Source organism: Ovis canadensis, chromosome 15 (genome assembly GCF_042477335.2).
Source record: "Ovis canadensis isolate MfBH-ARS-UI-01 breed Bighorn chromosome 15, ARS-UI_OviCan_v2, whole genome shotgun sequence".
NCBI lineage: Eukaryota > Metazoa > Chordata > Mammalia > Artiodactyla > Bovidae > Ovis > Ovis canadensis.
This window is the reverse complement of record NC_091259.1, coordinates 24,893,216-24,916,735: the sequence shown is the minus strand read 5'-3', so window position 1 is coordinate 24,916,735 and position 23,520 is coordinate 24,893,216. Positions and strand designations below refer to the sequence as shown.

Genomic DNA, 23,520 nt, shown 5'->3' with positions numbered 1-23,520 from the left:
AAAGGAGAAAAGGAAAGATATATACATCTGAATGCAGAGTTCCAAAGAATAGCAAGGAGAGATAAGAAAGCCTTCCTCAGTGATCAGTGCAAAGAAATAGAGGAAAACAATAGAATGGGAAAGACTAGAGATCTCTTCAAGAAAATTAGAGGTACAAAGAGAACATTTAATGCAAAGATGGGCACTATAAAGGACAGAAATGGTATGGACCTAACAGAAACAAGATATTAAGCAGAGGTGGCAAGAATACATAGAAGAACTATACAAAAAAGAACTTAATGACCCAGATAACTACGATGGTGTGATCACTCACCTAGAGCCAGACAACCTGGAGTGTGAAATCAAGTGGGCCTTAGAACAAAGCTAGTGGAAGTGATAGAATTCCAGTTGAGCTATTTCAAATTCTAAAAGATGATGCTGTGGAAGTGCTGAACTTAATATGCCAGCAAATTTGGAAAACTCAGCAGTGGCCACAGGACTGGAAAAGGTCAGTTTTTCATTCCAATCCCAAAGAAAGGCAATGCCAAAGAGTGTTCAAACTACTGCACAATTGCACTCATCTCACAGGCTAGCAAAGAAATGCTCAAAATTCTCCAAGCTAGGCTTCAACAGTATATGAACCGCGAACTTCCAGATGTTCAAGCTAGATTTAGAAAAGGTAGAGGAACCAGAGATCAAATTGCCAACATCTGTTGGATCATCGAAAAAGCAAGAGAGTTCCAGAAAAACATCTACTTCTGCTTTGTTGATTACACCAAAGCCTTTGACTGTGTAGATCAAAACAAACTGGAAAATTCTTCGAGATGGGAATACCAAACCACCTTATCTTCCTTCTGAGAAATCTGTATGCAGGTCAAGAAGCAATAGTTAGAACTGGACATGGAACAACAGACTGGTTCCAAATAGGGGAAGGAGTACGTTGAGGCTGTATATTGTCACCCTGCTTATTTAACTTATATGCAGGGTACATCACGTGAAATGCCAGGTTGGATGAAGCACAAGCTGGAATCAAGATTGCTGGAAGAAGTATCAATAACCTCAGATATGCAGATGATACCAACCCTATGGCAGAAAGCAAAGAGGAACTAAGGAGCCTCTTGATGAAAGTGAAAGAGGAGAGTGAAAAAGCTGGCTTAAAACTCAACATTCAGAAAACTAAGATCATGGCATCTGGTTCCATCACTTCATGGGAAATAGATGGGGAAACAATGGAAACAGTGACAGACTTTATTTTCTTGGGCTCTAAAATCACTGCAGATGGTGACTGCAGCCATGAAATTAAAAGATGCTTGCTCCTTGGAAGAAAAGTTATGACCAACCTAGATAGTATATTCAAAAGCAAAGACATTACATTACTGACAAAGGTCTGTCTAGTCAAAGCTATGGTTTTTCCAGTAGTCATATATGGATGTGAGAGTTGAACTATAAAGCAAGCTGAGTGCCAAAGAATTGATGCTTCTGAATTGTGGTGTTGGAGAAGACTGTTCAGAGTCCCTTGGACTGCAAGGAGATCAAACCAGTCAATCCTAAAGGAAATCAGTGCTGAGTATTCTTTGGAAGGACTGATGCTGAAGCTGAAACTCCAATACTTTGGCCACCTGTTGCAAGAACTAACTCATTGGAAAAGACCCTTGATGCAGGGAATGATTGAAGGCAGGAGGAGAAGGGCATGACAGCGGATAAGATGGTTGGATGGCATCACTGACTTGATGGACATAAGTTTCAGCAAGCTCTGGGAATTGGTGATGGATAGAGAAGCCTGGCATGCTGCAATCTGTGTGGTTGCAAAGAGTCACACATGACTGATCGACTGAACTGAACTGATCTCTGCCTTACAGAAGGGACATGAGCTAGTTAAATACCACACATTATCAAACCATGTTAGTGACACATGACTATACTGGATAGGAAGAGACAATGTATATATGTGGCTTACAAAGGTGTGAAAATAGAATAATACCTTTATATATAACAGTGTCCGCTATGGTGGAAACTCAGGGCTCCCAAAACAGGTCATTTACCAGGTTTACAAATTCTCACTTATTCTGAAGAGGAATATATATTCCTGTCACTACTCATGGTATATGTCATGCATTAAATCATCTCCTTCCCTTCCCCATTCTAAGAAAAGGCACAAAGGTATATAAGATGCCATGCAAAATCCTGCCACCTGGCACGCAGCTGAAAGGGAAAGGACAGCAAACTCCTAGAGGAGCTAGAATGGACTTGGAAACAACAGGCACCTTAATATCTCCTATATCATCTAACAATAGAGAAATCAGGCTTTAAAGGAAGTTGCAAAGAAAAAGCTGGATCTTATTCATTCATTAAAGGACTATCAGGCCTCAAGGTTAGTTAAATAAAAGCAATCTCTCAGACATAACACACTGTAATTCATACCTGGTTACTCTGAACAATGGCATGATTTATATTTAGCTCCAGGTTGTCAGTCTTTGACATTCTACCCACCCGCATATTTGCATATTCAGAAGGTGTACAAACACAAAAATATTAAAATGAAATCCACTATACATTATAGTAGAATGACATGTAATTTATTCATAACTGAGTTAGGCCATACTCAAAATTCACTTAAATAAGCAAATGATTATGCAAACATCTAATAATACTAAAATTGATAGAAGGTATAAAATACCATGGGGATGAAATGCCATGGTAAATACTATTCAACAGACTACAATCATAATTCTGAACTAAATCATGGTTTTTAGATGACTTTAAGCAGTTTCGAAATGATTTAATTTTGTTTCCCTGCCAAGCAATTTACTTCTTCCACTGATAAAAGACAGGGCCATTAGTTTCATAAGTCAGGTTCTTCTCTTGCAACACAGTTTCTTGCAAAAAATTTTTTTAATATTACTTTTTGACATAGACAACAAACCAGCCAGCACTCAGTGCCCCAAGCAAAGATGCTTGGATCAGAACAGGGCCTGGGTTTAACTCTGAGTTCAGCAAGAGGCAGGCAGTGAAAAAGCTTTTGCAGCATTTGCAGTACGCATACTTCTTTTCTGAGGCTGAAGCATCATAAACATATTTAGGCATCCAAGCCAGTAAAATTATGAGAATAAAATAATACGATGTCCAGATGACAATGCCACAATTACAACTAGGGGTAAATTACAGTATAATTCCGTAGTGCTTCAGACAAAAACAACACCTACCTAAATTTGCTTCTTGTAAGCCTTGTTACATTTTCATGAAGTGCAGTGGTGTTTGTAATAATGATTTATCTTATCATGTGTCTGTTTGTATCATTTTAAATTCTTATACTTTATTGGAATGAGGTCCAAGGGTGAACCTGGTCTGAAGAGCTAGCAGCTGTAGTCACAAAACATATCAATAAATTAAAAGGCTTTCACAGAACAAAATTCAGCTAAATCTTTTACATATAAAATACAGCTAGAGAAATACAATTCTTCAATGCTAAATTATGAGTGAGAGGAAGACAATTTAAAAAAATAGAAAACTCTCTCCATACTGGGTGTCAAGGCAAGATGTAACACTGCATGATGCCACAATATGAGCAGTCACTGGATGACAGATACTCCAGACATTGTGGTATCTGGGGATCTGGTAATTATGATCAAGATATGAAAACACTGTAACAAAAGGCATGCATACAATCACTGAGTGCATTCAGTGCATGAGCTGGGACCTAAGCAGAGATCTAACACAATAATGAGGCAGTGTTCCGGGCTATCCATTAAAACAAGTGTGGGTGACTACATGTTGATTAAACCTTCTGAGGCAGCAAAGTGCGGGCACAATGCCATGTCTGGATTCTGCAGCTGTTTTATGATCCTCTTGCGGAATTTCTCTCGCACACGATTAAATTCCATTATGTCCATAGGGTCCTCTTCAATCCAAAACTTATGAAACTCGTGCATCAAATAACCTGTTAGAGATAAGACAAATGACAAGAATGCAAGAGGAAAAAAAAATCCTTAATCTTATTCAAAATCACCCTGAATGCTGAAAGAGATGTCAAACCAAGTATCGGCAACTATGGAGTGCAAATGCAATAAATACTACTGTTTCATCTGTTAAGAAACGAATCGCCAGTCTAGGTTTGATGCAGGATACAGGATGCTTGGGGCTGGTGCACTGGGATGACCCAGAGGGATGGTATGCGGAGGGAGATGGGAGGGGGGTTCAGGATTGGGAACACGTGTACACCTGTGGTGGATTCATGTTGAAGTATGGCAAAACCAATACAATATTGTAAAGTAACAACAAAAAAAAATTCTTTAAAACTAGTGCAAATAGAAGCTACCAATCTACAAGATTTTTGCACTTGGTCCTAGAATTATTCTCACTCTTCTAGAGCTGCTCTAAGTCGCTTCAGTCGTGTCTGACCCTGTGTGACCCCACAGACGGCAGCCCGCCAGGCTCCTCTGTCCCTGGGATTCTCCAGGCAAGAATATTGGAAAAATCAATTCTGCCATTTCTAGAATATGAATAACATCTGGAACATAGTCTGAAAAGTAGACAGTAACCACTTCATTCTTCCCCTCCTAGTTAAATTAACATAATGGTCTGATTTTTCAAAGTACTCCACTCAGCCTTTTTTCTCTTGAAATTAGATTTGAATAAAGTTTTAAATTACCCTGACAAGTCAAGCAATTGCATTTTGACTATTATGAGACAATGAAAACTATAAATCAACTCTGAATAATACAGACTGGTCATTAAACTACATGAAATTGTTAATAAGACACTTTTGCTTTGAACCATAATTTCATATTCAAATCTTTTTGTCTCAAAAATGTTGTCTAGATCGGGGACATTTTGGAATAAATGCTAAGTATTTGATATGAGAACCTACTTACTGTATTTTGCTTCCCAACTGTGACCTCCTTCTACCACATTTAAAACTGAAAGGTGAATCAGTTCAGTTCCGTTACTCAGTAGTGTCCAACTCTTTGCAACCCCATGGACTGCATATGCCAGACTTCCCTGTCCATCACCAACTCCTGGAGCTTGCTCAAACTCATGTCCATTGAGTCAGTGATGCCATTCAACCAGCTCATCCTCTGTCATTCCCTTTTCCTCCTGTCTTCAATCTTTCCCAGCATCAGGGTCTTTTCAAATGAGTCAGTTCTTCATATCAGGTGGCCAAAGTATTGGAGTTTTAGCTTTGGCATCAGTCCTTCAACTGAATATTCAGGGCTGATTTCCTTTAGAACTGACTGGTTTGATCTCATTGCAGTCTGAGGGACTCTCAACAGTCTTCTCTAACACCACAGTTCAGAAGCATCAATTCTTCAGTGCTCAGCTTTCTTTATGGTCCAACTCTCACATCCATACATGACTAGTGGAAAAACCAGAGCTTTGACTAAACAGACCTTTGTTGACAAAGTAATGTCTCTGCTTTTTAATATGCAGTCTAGGTTGGTCATAGCTTTTCTTCTAAGGAGCAAATGTCTTTTAATTTCATGGCTACAGTCACCATCCGCACTGATTTTGGAGCCCAAAATAAAGTCTGTCACTGCTTCCATTGTTTCCCCATCTATTTCCCATTAAGTAATGGGACCAGATGCCATTATCTTCGTTTTCTGAATGTTGAGCTTTAAGCCAACTTTTTCACTTTCCTCTTTCACTTTCATCAAGAGGCTCTTTAGCTCCTCTTCATTTTCTACCTTAAGGGTAGTGTCATCTGCATATCTGAGGTTATTGATACTTCTTCTGGCTATCATGATTCCATCTTGTGCTTCATCTAGTCCAGCATTTCGCCTGATGTACTCTGCATATAAGTTAAATAAGCAGGGTGACAATATACAGCCTTGACGTACTCCTTTTCCTGTTTGGAACCTGTTTTTTCATGTCCAGTTCTAACTGTTGCTTCTTGACCTACATACAGATTTTGCAGGAGGCAGGTCAGGTGGTCTGGTATTCCCATCTCTTGAAAAATTTTCCAGTTTGTTGTGATCCACACAAAGGCTTTGGCATAGTTAATAAAGCAGAAGTAGATGTTTTTCTGGAACGCTCTTGCTTTTTCAATGATCCAACAGATGTTGGCAATTTGATCTCTGGTTCCTCTGCCTTTTCTAAATCCAGCTGGAACATCTGGAAGTTCATGGTTCACATACTGTTGAAGCCTAGCTTGGAGAATTTTGAGCATTACTCTGCTGGCCTGTGAGATGAGTGCAATTGTGCAGTAGTTTCAACACTCTTTGGCATTGCCTTTCTTTGGGATTGGAATGAAAACTGACCTTTTCCAGTCCTGTGGCCACTGCTGAGTTTTCCAAATTTGCTGGCATATGAAGTTCAGCACTTCCACAGCATCATCTTTCAGGATTTAAAATAGCTCAACTGGAATACCATTGCCTCCACTAGCTTTGCTTTATTTACCACTATTGACAATAAACAGGCACTGTGAAAAATTCTTTAATGAGGAATTCACTTTTCCACAATGTGAATTTCACTCACTCTAAATGTTATCTAAGATAGCACAGGGTTTTAGAAGAATACAAATCCATTGGTTTCACAATTTTTCTACCTTACATGCAACTATAGGAAAACATTTTGAAAGGTTTAAGTGATTAGAATAAGAGTTGAAGGTGGAGGGGTTGTTAATAATCTAACACCATTCTCCTTCCTCTCAAGGTTACAAAAGTCACGCTGTAAATCTTGAAAACTGATTCCCTGGAACTTTCTTTCTCTATTACATCAGAAAAATAATTAGACACCATGACATTATTCTAATCAAAATGTGAAAATGGTGGCTTAGCTTCCAGGGTACATATCACGATCGTAAAACTTCACTCATTTATATAACATTACTGAGTGTTCACAAACCCATTTGGCTTACTGATTGGTTGGCTCATCTGCTAATTAACAAACATATAACAGATACAAGGAAATGGTAGAGCTCCATGCTCCCCAACTCTCAGTTTTTTGGAGGGACCAAGGCAGAAAATTTCAGATAATGATTTGTTAGCTAAGGAAGCTAACATGACATGGAGAGCAGAGGAAGGAAAGAGAAGCCAGTCTCTTTTAATTGCTTACAGTTTTATTGCTTACAGTCTCTTATTTAATTCTCACAACAGCTTTATAGAATAGGAAATGCAGATAAGTCTACATTTTACAGATGAGGACAGTGGGTTTAAACAGATACCTGAATGGTGTACAATCACACAATTATAGCTGGAAGCTAGGACATGAAATAAACTGCCTTTTCCAGTGGACTCGCTTCTTCTGGTTATTATTCCTGTGCATAGTTCCTTCTTTTGAAGGTCAAAGTAAAGCTAATTCTTTTTTTTCTTCTGGCCATTGTACTTCCTTCTGCTCACTACACCTAATCTCATTTCATTTCAATGCAGCTGCACGTTCAGTGGAGCTTTAGATCGAATGTGATTCTTACAGCACATTGACGTGGCAGCGCAGTCACTGCTCACTGAGTGATACTGTAAAGTCAAAATAACAGAGCTCTTATATATTCTTTCACCTAGGTGAAATGCCTGTTTGGAACACAAACATGCCTTTCCAACCCAGGACTGCAGCAAATTTGTTGTTGCCTGACTGTGTCCTGGTTTTGCTTCACTGCATTTGATTAGTACACAACAGAAACATACATAAGGACACAGGAAACTGCAAGAATATTAAAGAGATGTGCAAAACTGATTACATTTGATAGAGGAATAAAAAATCCAGGGCACAGTTAGCTTCTTCTAAAGAGGCCTAGTCTCTCTATTATAGGACTAAATATAATCACCTAGTTGTCAAAGTAAGAGTTGTAATCACAAATACAAGGGACTTCCACTTTCCATTAATAAGTCATTAAAATGTTAGTATTTTAAAATTTGCTTTTTTATTTGAGTCATACATGTTTTTGCTGTTCAGTTGCTAAGTTGTGTTTGACTCTCTGTGACCCCATGGACTGTAGCATGCCAGGCTTCCCTGTCCGTCACTATCTCTCAGAGTCTGCATAATTTCATGTCTACTGAGTTCTGATACTATCCAACCATCTCATCCTCTGTTGCTCTTCTCCTCCTACTCTCAATCTTTCCCAGTATCAGGGTCTTTTCCAGTGAATTGGCTTTTCACATAGGTAGCCAAAGTACTGGAGCTTCAGCTTTAGCATCAGTCCTTCCAATGAATATTCAGAATTGATTTCCTTTAGGATTGACTGGTTTGCCTCCTTGGTGTCCAATGGACTCTCAAGAGTCTTTTTCTCCAGAACCACAATTCAAAAGCATCAATTTTTTTGGCATTCAGTCTTCTTTATGGTCCAATTCTCACATCCCTGTATGTCTACTGGAAAAATCACAGCTTTGACTCTATGGATCTTTGTCAGCAAAGTGATGTCTCTGCTTTTTAATACACTGTCTAGGTTTGTCACTGCTTTTCTTCCAAGGAGCAAGCATCTTTTAATTTTGTGGCTACAGTCACCATCTTCAGTGATTCTACAGCTCAAGAAGATAAAATCTGCCCTGTTTCCACTTTTTCCCCATCTATTTACATGAAAGCATGGGACCAGATGTCATGATCTTAGTTTTTTGAATGTTGAGTCTGAAGCCAGTTTTTTCACTCTCCTCTTTCACCCTCATCAAGAGACACTTTTTAGTTCCTCTTCACTTTCTGCCATTAGAGTAATATCATCTGGATATCTGAGGTTGTCAATAATTCTCCTGGCAATCTTGATCTCAGCTTGTGAGTCTTCCAGCCTGGCGTTTTGCATGGTGTACTCTGCACAGAAGTTAAATAAGGAGGGTGACAATATCAATATGCAGCCTTGACCTATTCCTTTCCCAATCTGGAACCAGTCTACTGTTCCCTGTCCAGTTTTAACTGTTGCTTCTTGACCTACATACAGGTTTTTCAGGAGGCAGGTAAGATGGTCTGGTATTCCAATCCCTGACGAATTTTCCACAGTTTGTTGTGATCCACAGTCAAAAGCTTTAGCATAGTCAATGAACTTATTGATGTACAGCTGATTTACAATGTTGTATTAGTTTCAGGTGTACAGCAAAATAATTCAGTTATACATATGCATACCTATTCTTTTTCATATTCTTTCCCTTTTTGGTTATTACAACATATTCAGTATACTTTTGTGTTCTACAGTAGGTCCTTCTTAGTTAACTATTTTATGTATAGTGTGTATATGTAAATCCCACACTCCTAATTTAACCTCTCCATCTTTCCGCTTTGGTAGCCATAGTTTGTTTTCCATTTATGTGGGTCAGTCTATCTTTTGTTGTTGTTGTTGTTATTAAGTTCATTTGTATTTTTTTTTTTCAGATTTCACATAAAAGCAATATCATATATTTGTCTTTGCCTGGTTTACTTCATTCAGTAGGATAATCTCTAGGTCCATCCATACTGCTATAATTGGCATTATTTCATTCTTTTTTTAATGTCTGAGTATATTGTATTGTATATCTATCTATCTGTCTATATCATATCTTTATCCATTATCTGTTGATGGACATTTAAGTTGCTTCCATTCCTTGGCTACTGTAAAGAATGCTGCAATGAACACTGGCATGCATGTATCCTTTTGAATTATAGTCTTCTCTGGATATATGCCCAAGAATGAGACTGCCGTTCTTTTTTTTTTTTTTTTTTAAGGAACCTCTACACTGTTCTCCATAGTAGCTGTATCAATTTACATTCTCACCAACAATGTAGGAGGGTTCCCTTTGCTCCATGCCCTCTCCAGCATTTATTATTTGTAGACTTTTCTATGATGGCCATTCTGACCAGAGTGAGGTGAAATCTTATTGTAGTTTTGATTTATATTTCTCTAATAATTAGTGATGCTGTTGTTTAGCCACTAAGTCATGTCCAACTCTTTTTCAACCATGTGGACTAGCCCGCCAGAATACTCTGTCCATGGGACTTCCCAGACAAGAACACTGGAGTGGGTTGCCATTTCCTCCTCCAGAGGATCTTCCCAATCCAGGGATCTAACTTCCAACTCCTGCATTTGCAGGCAGATTCTTTGCCACTGAGCCACCAGGGAAGCCCCAATAATTAATGATGAAAGTGAAAGTGAAAAGTGAAAGTGAAAGTCACTTAGTTGTGTCTGACTCTTTGAGACCCCATGGGCTATAGAGTCCATGGAATTCTCCAGGCCAGAATACTGCAGTGGGTAGCCTTTCCCTTCTCCAGGGGATCTTCCCAACCCAGGGATCAAACCCAGGTCTCCTGCACTTTACCACCTGAGCCACAAGGGAAGCCCAATTAATGATGATGAGCATCAAACTATACATAGAGTCAAATAGTTTAATAAGTTTTGTTACAAAACACAAACAAAACCCCAGAAACCCTGCCTATCCTAATTCTTGCTTCCTTAAATAAACATTTCAATTCATTCAGTTGATTCTTTGATTAATGATTCCATAGCTCTAAATAACATATTTTCCATTGCTTGATTTTTTTACTTCCTTCATTTTGAAGATTCTCTTCTCTTTCCTTATAGATCTCCTGCTTTCTGGACCCCATTTATTCCTGTAAGGATTACTCTCTTGTTTCCTGGAAACACATCCTTCAAGAACTTTCTTATAAAGATACAAAAAAGTAAAATGTTTAAGACCTCGCACTTGAAAAATGTGTTTATTTTATTCCCATATTTAACTAGTAAGTTAGACTGGTTATAGAATTCTAAATTGGAAACTATATTCCCTTAGATTTTAAATAACATTCTCAAATGTTTGAAGACGTTATTCTACCATCTTCTAGACTAAAATGTTGCTGTTGAGAAGTCCAGCGCCATCTTAATTCTCAATTCTTTATGTGACAGACTTGGAAATATTTAGAATCATTTCCTCCCTAAGTCATAAAATTTCACAATGATATGGACCTGAGTGTAAATCCATTTTAATCTATTACGCTAGTTCTTACTAGCTGAAATATGAAAAGTCATCCTTCAGTTGTGAATATTTTTCTTGATGTATTACTTTGATTCATTCCCCTTAGTTTCACTGTTCTTTTTCTGGCCCTTCTGTTATAGATGTCTAAGAATGGTCCTTTCAAACCTTTCTTTTCTGTTTTCCATCTATATTTCTTCTACTTTCTGGAAGAGTTTCTAGCTTTATCTTCTAATTTTCCCTCAAGGTTTCATTTATATAATCTGATTTTTAATTTCTAAGAGTACTCTTTTGTTCTCTTGAGTGCTCATTCTATGGCACCTTGTTCATGTTTCACAGTAGCAATTCTTCTCTTTATCTTCTGGGGACATTAATGATACATATTTCTAAAGTTTTCTTCTCTCTGCATTGTTTCTATTTCTTTAGAGTGGCTTTATTTCTGCGTGCTTTAGACTCTCTTTCATGCTTGAGGCTTTCCTTACTGTTTTTGCTATCTAGGGCTACACTCAATATGCCAGCAAATTTGAAAATTAAGCAGTGGCCAAAAGACTGGAAAGGTCAGTTTTCATTCCAATCCCAAAGAAAGGCAATGCCAAAAAATTTTCAAAAAGTGTACAATTGTACTCATCTCACAGACTAGCAAAGTAATGCTGAAAATTCTCCAAGCCAGGCTTCAACAGTATGTGAACCGTGAACTTCCAGAATTTCAAGCTGGATTTAGAAAAGGCAGAGGAACCAGAGATCAAATTGCCAACATCCACTGGATCATTAAAAAAGCAAGAGAGTTCCAGAAAAACATCTGCTTCTGCTTTATTGACTACACCAAAGCCATTGACTGTGTGGATCACAACAACTGTGGAAAATTCTTCAAGAGATGGGACTACCAGACCACCTGACCTGCCTCCTGCAAAATCTGTATGCAGGTCAAGAAGCAACAGTTAGAACCAGACATGGGACAACAGACTAGTTCCAAATCGGGAAAGGAGTACGTTAAGGCTATATATTGTCACCCTGCTTATTTAACTTATATGCAGAACACATCATGTGAAATGCTTAGCTGGATGAATCACAAGCTGGAATCAAGATTGCTGGGAGAAATAACATTAACCTCAGATATGTAGATGACACCACCCTTTTATGGCAGAAAGCAAAGAGGAACTAAAGGGTCTCTTGGTGAAAGTTAAAGAAGAGAGTGAAAAAGTTGGCTTAAAACTCAGCATTCAGAAAACGAAGATCACGGCATCTGGTCCCATCACTTCATGGCAAATAGATGGGGAAACAGTGGAAACAGTGACAGACTTTATCTTTGGGGCTCCAAAATCACTGCAGATGGTGACTGCAGCCATGAAATTAAATGACACTTCCTCCCTGGAAGAAAAGCCATAACCAACCTGGACAGCATATTAAAAAGCAGAGACATTACTTTATCAACAAATTTCTGTCTAGTCAAAGCTCTGGTTTTTCCACTAGTCATGTATGGATGTGAGAGTTTGACCAGAAAGCAAGCTGAGCGCCAAAGAATTGGTGTTTTTGAACTGTGGTGTTGGAGAAGATTTTTGAGAGTCCCTTGGACGGCAAAGAGATCAAACCAGTCAATCCTAAAGGAAACCAGTCCTGAATATTCACTGGAAGGACTGATGCTGAAGCTGAAACTCCAATACTTTCACCACCTGAGGTGAAGAGCTGACTCATTGGAAAAGACTCTGATGCTCGGAAAGATTGAAGGCAGGAGGAGAAGGGGACGATAGAGGATGAGATGATTGGATGACATCACTGATTCAATGGACATAAGTTTAATGTGCTCTGGGAGTTGGTGATGGACCAGGAAGTCCATGGGCTCTTAAAGAGTCCATGGGGTCGCAAAAAATTGGACATGATTGAGCAAATGCACTGACTGATTGATAAGAGGGATGGATCCACAATGCCTGGAGTCTCAAATGGGAAGATCTGAAGGTTGGGGGTGGTGACTTGACAGCTGGTGGCAGGAATCATTTGGAGGCATATTCACTCACGTGTCTAGAAGTGGATGCTGACTATCCATTGGGACCTCCTCTGAGGCTGTCAATCTTGATTGCTACATATGGCTCCTCTGTGTGTCCTGGATTTCCTCACAACACAGAGGAATCAGATCCCTTAAATGGTGGTTCATGCTTCTAAAGGCAGCTCAATCCCTGACCTCCAGATCAAAACTTTTTTTTCTTTAAAAAAATTATTTTATTGATATATAGTTGTGTTACAATGTTTTGTTAATTTCTTCTGCACAGTAAAAGTGACTCAGTTATACATATATGAACATTCTTTATAATATTCTTTTCCAATATGGTTTATCATAGGATATTGAATATAGTTCCCCAGGATATACAGTAAGACCTTGTTGTTTATCATTCTATATATGATAGACAGTTTGCATCTGCTAACTCTAACCTCATTCCATCCCTTCCCCAATCTCCTGTTCCTTGGCAACCACACATCTGTTCTCTACCTCCATGGGTTTGTTTTTGTTTCATAGATAGGTTCATTTGTGTCATAATTTAGATTCTACATATAAGTGATATCCTATGGTATTTGTCTTTCTCCTTCTGACTTACTTCACTTAGTATGATAATCTCCAGTTGCATTCACTACAAATGGCATTATTTCATTCTTTTTTATGGCAGAGTAGTGCTGTATTCCATTGTATATATGTACCACATCTTCTTTACCCACAAATGAAAGCCTTTCCTAAAGTAGCCCTAGAAGTCACATAGTATGAATTCTGCTTATTCTACCGGTCAGCTCAGTTGGGCTGGGATGACAGGAATGCAAAAACCCTACTTCCTAACAGAAGAAGTATCAAAGAATTTGAGGACATGTTTTTAAGCATCTAACTCAAATATCTGATAATAACTTGGCTCTCTGTAGTGTATTTTACTAAATAAAAAGCCAATTGGAGTAAAAGTTAATTGGAAGCTCTAAGCACTAGGTAGGGTTTGCTGATAGTGAGCATGACTGTAGAGTGATATTGCTAGGCTGTTTCATGGGGCAGACCTGGAGGTCAGCGTTTTCAGCTATTTTCTCTTGGGATGTTCAGATCTCAGAGAAGGCCTTTGTCAATCTCTTGACTGGCTGCCAAAGTGATAGGAACCGGGTAGGAGAAGGAGCCTGGGTCTCAGTCTTTATCATCACTTTCAGTATGGTTTGCCATTAACTGTACCTGATTCTCATCAGACCAGAAACCCTTTATTTTTCTCTCTCTGGAAAGTAACTAGCCTTTGCTGAGGAGGGGGCAGGACAGCAGCTGTCTCTTGGAAAATGGGATTTAGGCCTCTAAGAGATTCTTAACATATTTTCAAGCAAACTTGCCAGTTTTGGTCTTATGTTAACCCTCATTTCTGAGATATTTAATGCTGCCAATTCTTGAACCTTTTGAAGAGTCTTGTGGAATAAATCAGGTTGCTTCTTACTTTCCATGCCACCTGTTAGGGATTTGCTTTCTTAAGGCCACTAACTCATTCACCACTTAATCTGTTTTCCAGCTTTCAAAATGAGATTTTCTTGTCTTGTTTCTGATTTTTATCCTTGTGGGTTTATGCTTTCTTTCAGTTCAGTTCAGTTCATTTCAGTCGCTCAGTTGTGTCTGACTTTTTGCAACCCCATGAACTGCAGCACGCCAGACCTCCCTGCCCATCACCAACTCCGGGAGCCTACTCATACCCATGTCCATTGAGTCGATGATGCCATCCAACCATCTCATCCTCTGCCTTAGGATTTTCCTAAGAACTTTCTATTGAGTGGAATTTCAGAAGGGAGTGTAATACATACAATAATTATGTCATCTTTAACTGGATGTCCTGATTAGGTAGATATAAAAGATGATAGAATCCTAGATAATATAAGCACTATTAATTTAGGAATTTAAATAAAATAAATATCTGTTAACTTTTGACTTTATCACATTTTAAAAATGAACCAAGGAACAACACTTTCCTGCGGTAGATTTGGGGTGGAATGATGTGGTCTTAACCATAATTAGAAACAGTGCAGATCTGGTTGCCAACTTAACAGCAGAAAACAAAAAAAAAGCTAAAAAAAACCAGAAGGAGACGAACTTTGACATTTTCTTGCTAAAAAAGCTTAAGTACAGGCCCTCAGTACAATAAGCAATGTTCAAATGGACAGGAGCCTGGCATGCTCATGGGGTCACAAAGAGTTGGACACGACTTGGCAACTGAACAACAAAAACTACAAAATAACTTATAAGGCATTTCTTCTATAAATTGCTTAGGGTTACTTGATGATTTGGCAGATTATCTTTCTATGTTCCTCCAAACCAGTTAACGTCTGGCCTGCAAAGATAATAATGACATATAGCTACATTTTAAGATTCTGCTTTTAAAATTGGACAATAGCATCCCAGGACTCTACTAAACAGGCTTGATCTTTATCTTCTGAAACCTCAGCACAACTGCAACCTCAGGTTCAGGATCAACAATAATTCCCTCTATTAGTACCTACAGTTAGAAGGAACTGCAAACTCTACCCTCTGTAGCAATAGTAGTAGTAGCAGTAAAATTAATACCAACAAGTCCACCACCATCTGTATCCCCCACTAAACCACCACCTCCTCTTTCTAATGTTCACGGAGCACTTTCTAATGTTCACTAGCTAATAAAAAAAACATTTTATCTTCATCTCATTTTGCATCCATTTTATAGATGAGATGGCTGAGGTTTAGGGGAGGGTAGTAAATGTAGATCTGGAGTCAACTCAGGCTGTTTTCAAAGCCTGTACAGTTAAGTGTCATGCTGGATCAGAGGGAGAAAGACATCCATGATGTCTTTAAGTCAGATGGGAAGTTGATACATTGAATATTAGGCAAGAGGAGGGAAGGAGAAAAGATTCATGATGCCTGAAAGTATGTGGTTTTGAATGAGAAAACAAAATACAAACGAAAGGAGGAGTTCACGGCTCCAAAGCAACCAAATCACAAAGATCTCTCAGCTTCAGCCCTTGCCGAGAGCGTTCTCTATATAAGTCTGTGTCAATAATTAAGCAACAAGACACTTACAGAATGTTTGCTGGAAGTGTGATAATGTTGGAGCTTCTGGAGCGATGTTGTAGAAATGAGTTTTTAGAGCTCCGCTCACCAGTAGATTATATGCCAGATCAGTTATATTGATGCCCACAATTGCAAACGAGTACCTGAAAAATACAAGCCACAACACCAACTGTGTGTCACATATAGGAAGTAAGCATCTCAAAAAAATGGTAATTTGATTTTTACATTACTATTAAATTATGAGAATGTCAGATTTCCCTTCCTCACAGTCTTATCAAAACTCTGAATCTTATTAATTAACAGAAAATTTTAATAATGTTTGCCAAGAGAATAGAGAGTTTATATGCTTTAACTTACTAGTTCCATTCCCAAATATATGAGAAAAAAACCAGGAAATGAAAAAGCTTTATATGCAATGATAGTCATTTATATGGCAAAGATATGTAAATTATTCACATATCCTAAAGAAGATGATTGGAGAAATAAATTATGGTAATCTCATAGTGTACTACAGCTAGTAAAACTATATTCCTAAAGATTTAAGCAGGATATAAAACAATATACAAGGAACAAGCCAAGTTTTATTATATACATTCAAATGTGAACAAAAATATTCTAAGAATTAAATGCTACAAAATATTAGTATGGGTATATTAGAGTAACATGACTAGGGTGTTTCTGTTTACTTCTCTATATTTTTGAAATTTTCTATAATAAATCAAATATTACTTTTAAAGTGAGGAAAAATTAGTATCTTAATACTCAGGGTATATTTTCTAGTTCATTTTTCACATGTCTATTCAAAATTAAGTCAAATGGAGTTCTGAAGTCTTCTCTGGTACTAAAATTCCAGCACATAGAAAAGAAGTTCTCTGTTCAGAAATATTTTTGGATGACATGAGGCATTATAAAAAATGTTTTAAAGTAAAATTTTAACTAATAGCCAGACACTTGACAGAAATCCTTAAAAGCAAACTAGCAAATACTATTCCAGATTATGATTTTTGAAAATCATTTCCATACAGTTATAACTTTCTAAACCTTATGACTAGAACACAGGCAAAGCAGTACCATAAAATCATACAAGTAAATCCAAAAAAACATAAACAGGTCCTTTTCAAAACTGGATTATCTATTTCCATCAGGACAAGTGGATTTTCATCCTTGTCATTCTTTGCAGTGCTCTTAGGACATTTTTGTTCTGGTTCTGGCTCAGACTGACAACCCGTTATATAAGGAGTCCCACACTCACCCAATTGCTTTATCCATCCTTTTCTTCTCCCATTCTGCTTTGCTGAATTTGCTGAATAAATGAGTGAACAAATAAATAAATATGTAAGATTTGATCTCTAATTAGCACCTGTTCTCTTTTAATTTTTTTTAAAACTGTTGACTAGATATGGGGATGTCTATAACTCAGTTATCAAACACTAATCAATTTAAATGTTATTAACTAAAAAGCTACAATGCAATTTGTACAGAGCTCGGAAATGGAATTATTTAAAGCCATGGTACTTATCCCTATTCACTATAGTACAGTAGTGAGAGACAGACCTAAAAGTCAAACATACTCTTTGATATCATCCATTAATTATCAAACAATACTTCCTCCATGAAACCTTGCCTGGTATTGCTCTCTCCTCTAGCAAGATGCTACCTCACCCTCTCATATTTCCCCACACTGCACTTCATCTGGTTTTCCCTCATGGTAATTATATTATTTAACCTTATTTGTGATGTCTTATACACACTAGATTCCAAATAAACATTCACTGATAGTGAAAAAAAGAAAGAAGGAAAGAAAAAAAGGAGGGAGGGAGGGGAGAAGGGAAGGAGAGACACATAAGCTTTAAAAATTCTGTTCTTTCCTCTGGCTAAGCCGAGATAACTAACCCACAGCAGACACATTTTAACACATTGTTTATAATTAGAGCTTCCGAATAAGACTATCTGAAGAAATGGTACTATAATAAAGGCACTCTGAAAATACTAACTTGCATTCTATTATTCTGGGTACTTTCTTATGCCCCTTCTCACCACTTCCATACTGCCAACATCTTGTGGGCAGGAGCCACCTTGCACTCTTCTTTGTGGCCAATGTGACCTTCACTCAGTGTTCTACACTAAAAACTGTCGTTCATCTTGGAACTAAATACAGTTTTAAAGTTAGAATTATTACGAACATTTAGCTTCCATCTAAGTAAGAAAAAGAGTTCTTCATAAAACAATGCAAACACTACATCGAAAGACACACATGTTACACACAGCACAAGCCCACAAAAACATGATGCAAAACTGGTGTTTTATTGTAAGTACTTCTTTCTATTCTATAAATGACTGGCTCTAATTCAAAGTAACTGTCTTTAACTCATATTAAAATAAGCCACTTCTTTTTAAAGTGTAACTGCTAATTATCAGCCAAAGAGGCATCAGGAGATTTTTACCTTAAACAACTCATACCCAAACTAAAAAGAGTTAGGTGTGAAATTTAAGAAATTTTGTATAAACAAATTTATAAGCAGCTCTTTTCAACAAAGCTTTATAAATGCATACTGTCTCTGTATTTTGTTAAGTTAAATCCATCTGCATTGGAAATATAAGAAAAGACCAAATGACCTCCACTCATTTCAATACTTATAAGTAATGATACTGTATAGGATATCCCAGCCCAAACAGAAGGAATTCCTCTCTTCAGGAAACATACACACCACAAACAAGCACAAAAACAAACTGTCAAAATTCTCCTCTTAAACTCCAATCTGCTTTTATCCCTCAAGTTACTTCAGGATAGATCTTCACAAGAGCAACAATGTAGAATGCTTGCTGAAGGGTAGACAGGGAAAAACCTTCCTTAGTATTTACTGGCTTCTCCTTTACTGGCTTCTCCCTGTTCAGCACCTGAAATATTCAGAGTCTGAAAGAATATAGGGTGATATCACAATGGGTTAATAAATATTTCTTTCAGACACTGGTGAAGGACAGTGGTGATTTCAAGATTTCTGATTTGTATTCAACGACATTTACCACCAGTTTGAAGTGGTTAACAGTTGAACTTCATCTACTCAATTTTATTTGTAGCTTGAGGGACAAAGGATTTGCATGCCCCTCCACCCCACACATTCTAGTCTCTTCTTAAATAAGCGTAAACACACAAACCCTTAATACTTCCTCTCTGATGGCCAACACAGGACATAAAATTATAAGGCTTTTCTTTCAGAATGGTTCATAGACAAAATTAATCCCTCTCCAATAGTTTATTAACAAATATTTTAAGCATATTGCCACTTCCCAAGGACCATGAAGGATTCATGTCTTCTACCTAATGCTTCTCCACAGAATAACAGTGCACACAGACTCCTCAGCCAATTTTAATTATAGAGAGTTCAGAATCTCTATATTAACAGAAACACGTAATTCAATGTAGTTAAAAAATTAAAATAGCTTGATTTTAGCCATGCAATGTATGGAGAAAGAGTTAAGGGATCTTAGTGTTTTTCTCAAAGTAAATAAAAAGTAAAGAAAATGACACCTTAACCTTATAAAAGATTATAAATTTGGCAAGTATAGTATAATTTAATGAATCTTAGCCATTGAAGCTACAGTCAGTATAATATAAGATAAAAGGGGAGCCCCAAAGTCAATCTATACCTCTCATAGATTCTGAGAGTGGTATGATAAAATTTGGGACTTATTTAGTAATCATGAACACTGACAAGGACTGTTCATGTTGAGGAGCAAAAAGTGATACAAAAATATGAATACATAATAGAAGAATTCCTTATAATAAGACTAAAGCATGTATATACTCTTCATAATTATACAATTAGAAATACATTAATAGAAGAGTTAATATGCTTAGTGCAACAAAATTCCCAAATAAACTATCCATCTCTTGGAGTAGATGGGATCAGAGATGTGTGGTAATGTGTTCAGCCTTTAGGTAACATTTCAAAATATTTTTCCAATAGACACGGCTGTAGAAAGACTCTGACATTTTCTATCAGGTCAGTCTAATCTGATTTTTTCTTTACCAAAATGCAGGTCAAATGTAACAAACTATATTATATAAAATGTTGGGAAATGTTTGCTTTTAGAAATTTTTCATGAATTTGTATTTCTTGAAAAATTATTACCCATACTTAGCTTAAAATAAAAGTGAGAAAAAGCAAAAGCAAAGAAAAATACCTTATTTCCTCTTTAGTGATATCCCTTAATGCAATCAGTTAAAAAAAATTTAGAAAGTTAAATGAAAACACAAACAATTTACAATCTAGAATTTTATTAAGAAAATAGAACAGCCTCAGCAATTTCAGACTTTCTCACTTGGTCTCTGACTTCAGGACTTCCATTCTTCCCTCTGCTCCCCCTCTGTGGTCCCTTGTGTTTACCTCTTTCATACTCTGCTTTCTCCTTCTTCTTTGCCCATCTCCTCAATCTTCCCAGACACCAGAGATACTACTAATCCCTTCAGGTAAACACATCTTTGACTTGAACAGTGCCACTTTACATCCTAAAACCTGTAACAAGTCTGACATTTTAACCTTCCTATTCAGCATTTGTCAAAAGTGCTTGTTTGAAAGAGCTTTAAGCCTCACTTCTGGTGAGTTGACTCTCTTGAGAATTTCTTCAATAGAGCCAGAAGTTAATTCTACCTAATCTACAAAACCTAATTCACATTTTATTTTTAATGATTACCTGCATTTGGGATGAAGAGAATCAGAGAGGACCTGCTGAGCTGCTGCAGCATCTCTTTCTGCAAAATACCTGCAGTTGGAGGGAAAAGAAAACCATAACTCCAGACCTTTTGAATACATTCATTTCAATCCAATTTGAGGTCATTTTGGATTCAGAGATGGATACCAACATAAGTGATATCACTTGTTTCAGCTCCTCCAGGGAATGAACAGCTTTTCATAACAAAATTTTCCAAATACAATGAGAATCTAATAGGGTAGTTGTAAAACCCACAAAGTTTTAGGAATGATTCCTGTAGGTTCGAAAATTTAATTATGAACTTTACCGTTCCCCAGAGAGCCAAAGATATTCTTAATGAGGGTTATAGATTCTTTTGTTTGTTTGTTTTTAATATTATTTATTTTTTAATTGAAGGATAATTGCTTTACAGAAGAGGGTTACAGATTCTTAATAGGAAGGCAGGATGAGGCCCCTCAGAAGGCAGAAACGGCCTGGATGAAGGCAACATGGTGAGAGGCTCTGACAGCTAAACAGCAGAGAAAGGATGAGACTAGATGAGGTTCAGTGTGTTTTCCTGGAGAATATTCTTGGGGTAAATTTTGGATGAAAATATCTTACAGAGCATAAAGATGTTGAAATTCTGTTTTGGGGGAAAAGGGGCAATGAATTTCCTAATAAATACAAAAAGCTTTCATACTCTCAAAAATACCATAAAAGGTACTTCATAAAGACAATTATAAAATACAATTAAGTATAGCATATATTATTTGATTTGATGTGTATATAATTTCCTGAATATATCTAAAGGATAAAACAAGCTCTTAAATTTTCTTTCAAAAAGTTCAAAGACAGTCAGCAAATTTCATAAATATATCCATGATTATTAATGAAATTGAGTCTCTTCATACTTTTGTTGGTCATCTAGGTTTCTTCTTTTACAGCCTATCTGTTACTATTTCTTGGTACAGTATATCTAAAAATGCATTCAAATAAATAAGATAAATAAACCCTCAGAGCCTAATATACTGGAGATGGATCCTTTATCATGTATATCAATGTCAATCTTGGTTTTCATTTTATCTATGGTGGCTCATCTTACAGAAAGTTTCACTTTTAATGTTTGAGATCCATTGACTGCTCTTTTACAGCTTGTGTTTTTTGGTTTTTGTCTTTAAGAGATCCCTCTTTACTCACATATTTCAAAGCTTTTCTCCTAAAAGTTGTGAATAGTTGTTTTTAACATTCAACTTGTAAACTGAGGTAAGGTAGATATTTATTTTTCAAATAGAAATGTCAACTGTCCCAGCTGTACTTATCAAAAGCTCATCCTTTACATACTTATTTGCAACCCCACCTTTACTTTTCTATTCATTCACACATTACATAATAATGTAACAATTAAAACACTTCATAAGAGAATGGGTGACTATTCAGATAAAGAACAAACTAGTGATTACCAGTGAAGAGAGAGAGGAGGGACAAAATCAGAGTAAAGGAGTAAGAGATACAAACTGTTGGGTGTAAGATGAGCTATAAAGATGTATTTTAAAACATGGGGAAAGGAAGCAAAATTTTCTAATAACTGTAAATTGAATGTGACCTTTAAAATTGTATAAAATATTTACCATCTTAAAAAAAGGCATGGGTGATTATTAAACTTCCTAAATTTAAAATAAAAGCAAAGATCTAGGGGGAAAATCTGTGCTATTAAAAATGTCATTTTTTTCTTTTAAAAACATATCATTACCCTTCCTAAGAACAATCTACATTGACTCCTTTTCTCTTGAAAATGAATGGCTACAAATGACCTAATTTAAGCATGAAAAAAATAATGAGGGCAATTATTAAATCACATAAACATACAAAAACCAGGAGTTAAAATGATAATTTAAAAATATAAAGCCAAAAAAAAAAAAAGAGTTTGATCACTAACAAAGGAACTAGGGCACCAACTCCTCCCTCTGAAAATTGGTAACTTATTTACTTGAGCAGCTATCCTGCCTGTATTTTAGAGAAACCAAACAACCATGTTTAATAAAAGAAACTGTCTTTACAGAATTCCAGCCAAAAACTGTGGGAAGAATAAAAATTAGAGAAGCACTCTATGTGCAATTAATTGGTTCAGTGAAGATCACTGTTGGAAATGGTTAAATGGCTAGATGGCAATGAGCCATCAGGCTGTGATTCCTCTGATTCATCTCAGCATAAAACTGAGAGTGGGGATGCTACACTCTCAGCATGAACCTATTCGAATGTTTCCGAATCTCTTATTTTCAAGAAATACCAGGGTGGGTACAAATGCAAACAGACAAATATAGACTGTGGGAGATTTTATAGTACAGTAAAGTTGACCTAGATTCTTGCATGAGTTTAATGACATGATTGGGGGTGCAAAAGGAGAGGACAGAGGGGGAGAAATTGCTTGAATTAAAAAAGACCAGAGAGATAATCATTAAGTGCAATGTATAGATCTTACATGGAACTGGATTATGACAAACCAGCTATAAAAGACATTTTTGAGAGAACTAGGAAATTTGAATATGGTCAGGATATAGATAATACCAAGGAATCATTGTTAATATTGTTAGGTGTAATAATTACATTGGGGTTAATGTAAGGTAATACTCATGTCTTCTAAAGCTACATATTGACATATGAGACTGAAACTACAAACAGTATAAGATTTTCATTAACATAATTCTACCAAAAAAAAAGTACCTCAAGTATTTCAAAATGTCAATAATTACTAAATCTGGATGATCAGTATAAAGGGGATTCTTTATAATCTTCCCTCTGTTTTTGTATACAACTGAAATTTTTCATAATAAAATAATTAAAATAAATTTGAGACTTGTTTAAAAGAATGCATGAAGTTTGCCACATAAAAAGAAGATGGTAGTAGTTTTTCAAATTTTATGAACCTGAGTTGAAGTCAGAGGACTTGAATGTTTA

At 36.7% G+C, this 23,520-nt stretch overlaps 1 protein-coding gene across 5 annotated transcripts in view; it reads right to left on the bottom strand.

Annotated features, from left to right (window-relative positions):
- Window positions 1-2,533: 2,533 nt before the first annotated feature.
- The window catches only part of ELMOD1 (ELMO domain containing 1), an 89,846-nt gene continuing 68,859 nt past the window's right edge, over window positions 2,534-23,520 (bottom strand). For all 5 annotated transcript variants that reach the window (XM_069555457.1, XM_069555460.1, XM_069555459.1 and 2 more), the window contains 4 exons: window positions 20,569-20,637; window positions 17,126-17,176; window positions 15,883-16,016; window positions 2,534-3,916 (listed from right to left, as the gene is read on the bottom strand). In XM_069555457.1, coding sequence (XP_069411558.1) covers window positions 3,744-3,916; window positions 15,883-16,016; window positions 17,126-17,176; window positions 20,569-20,637 — 427 coding nt within the window. In that variant the 3' untranslated portion in view covers window positions 2,534-3,743. The remainder of the gene's footprint in view (window positions 3,917-15,882; window positions 16,017-17,125; window positions 17,177-20,568; window positions 20,638-23,520) is intronic.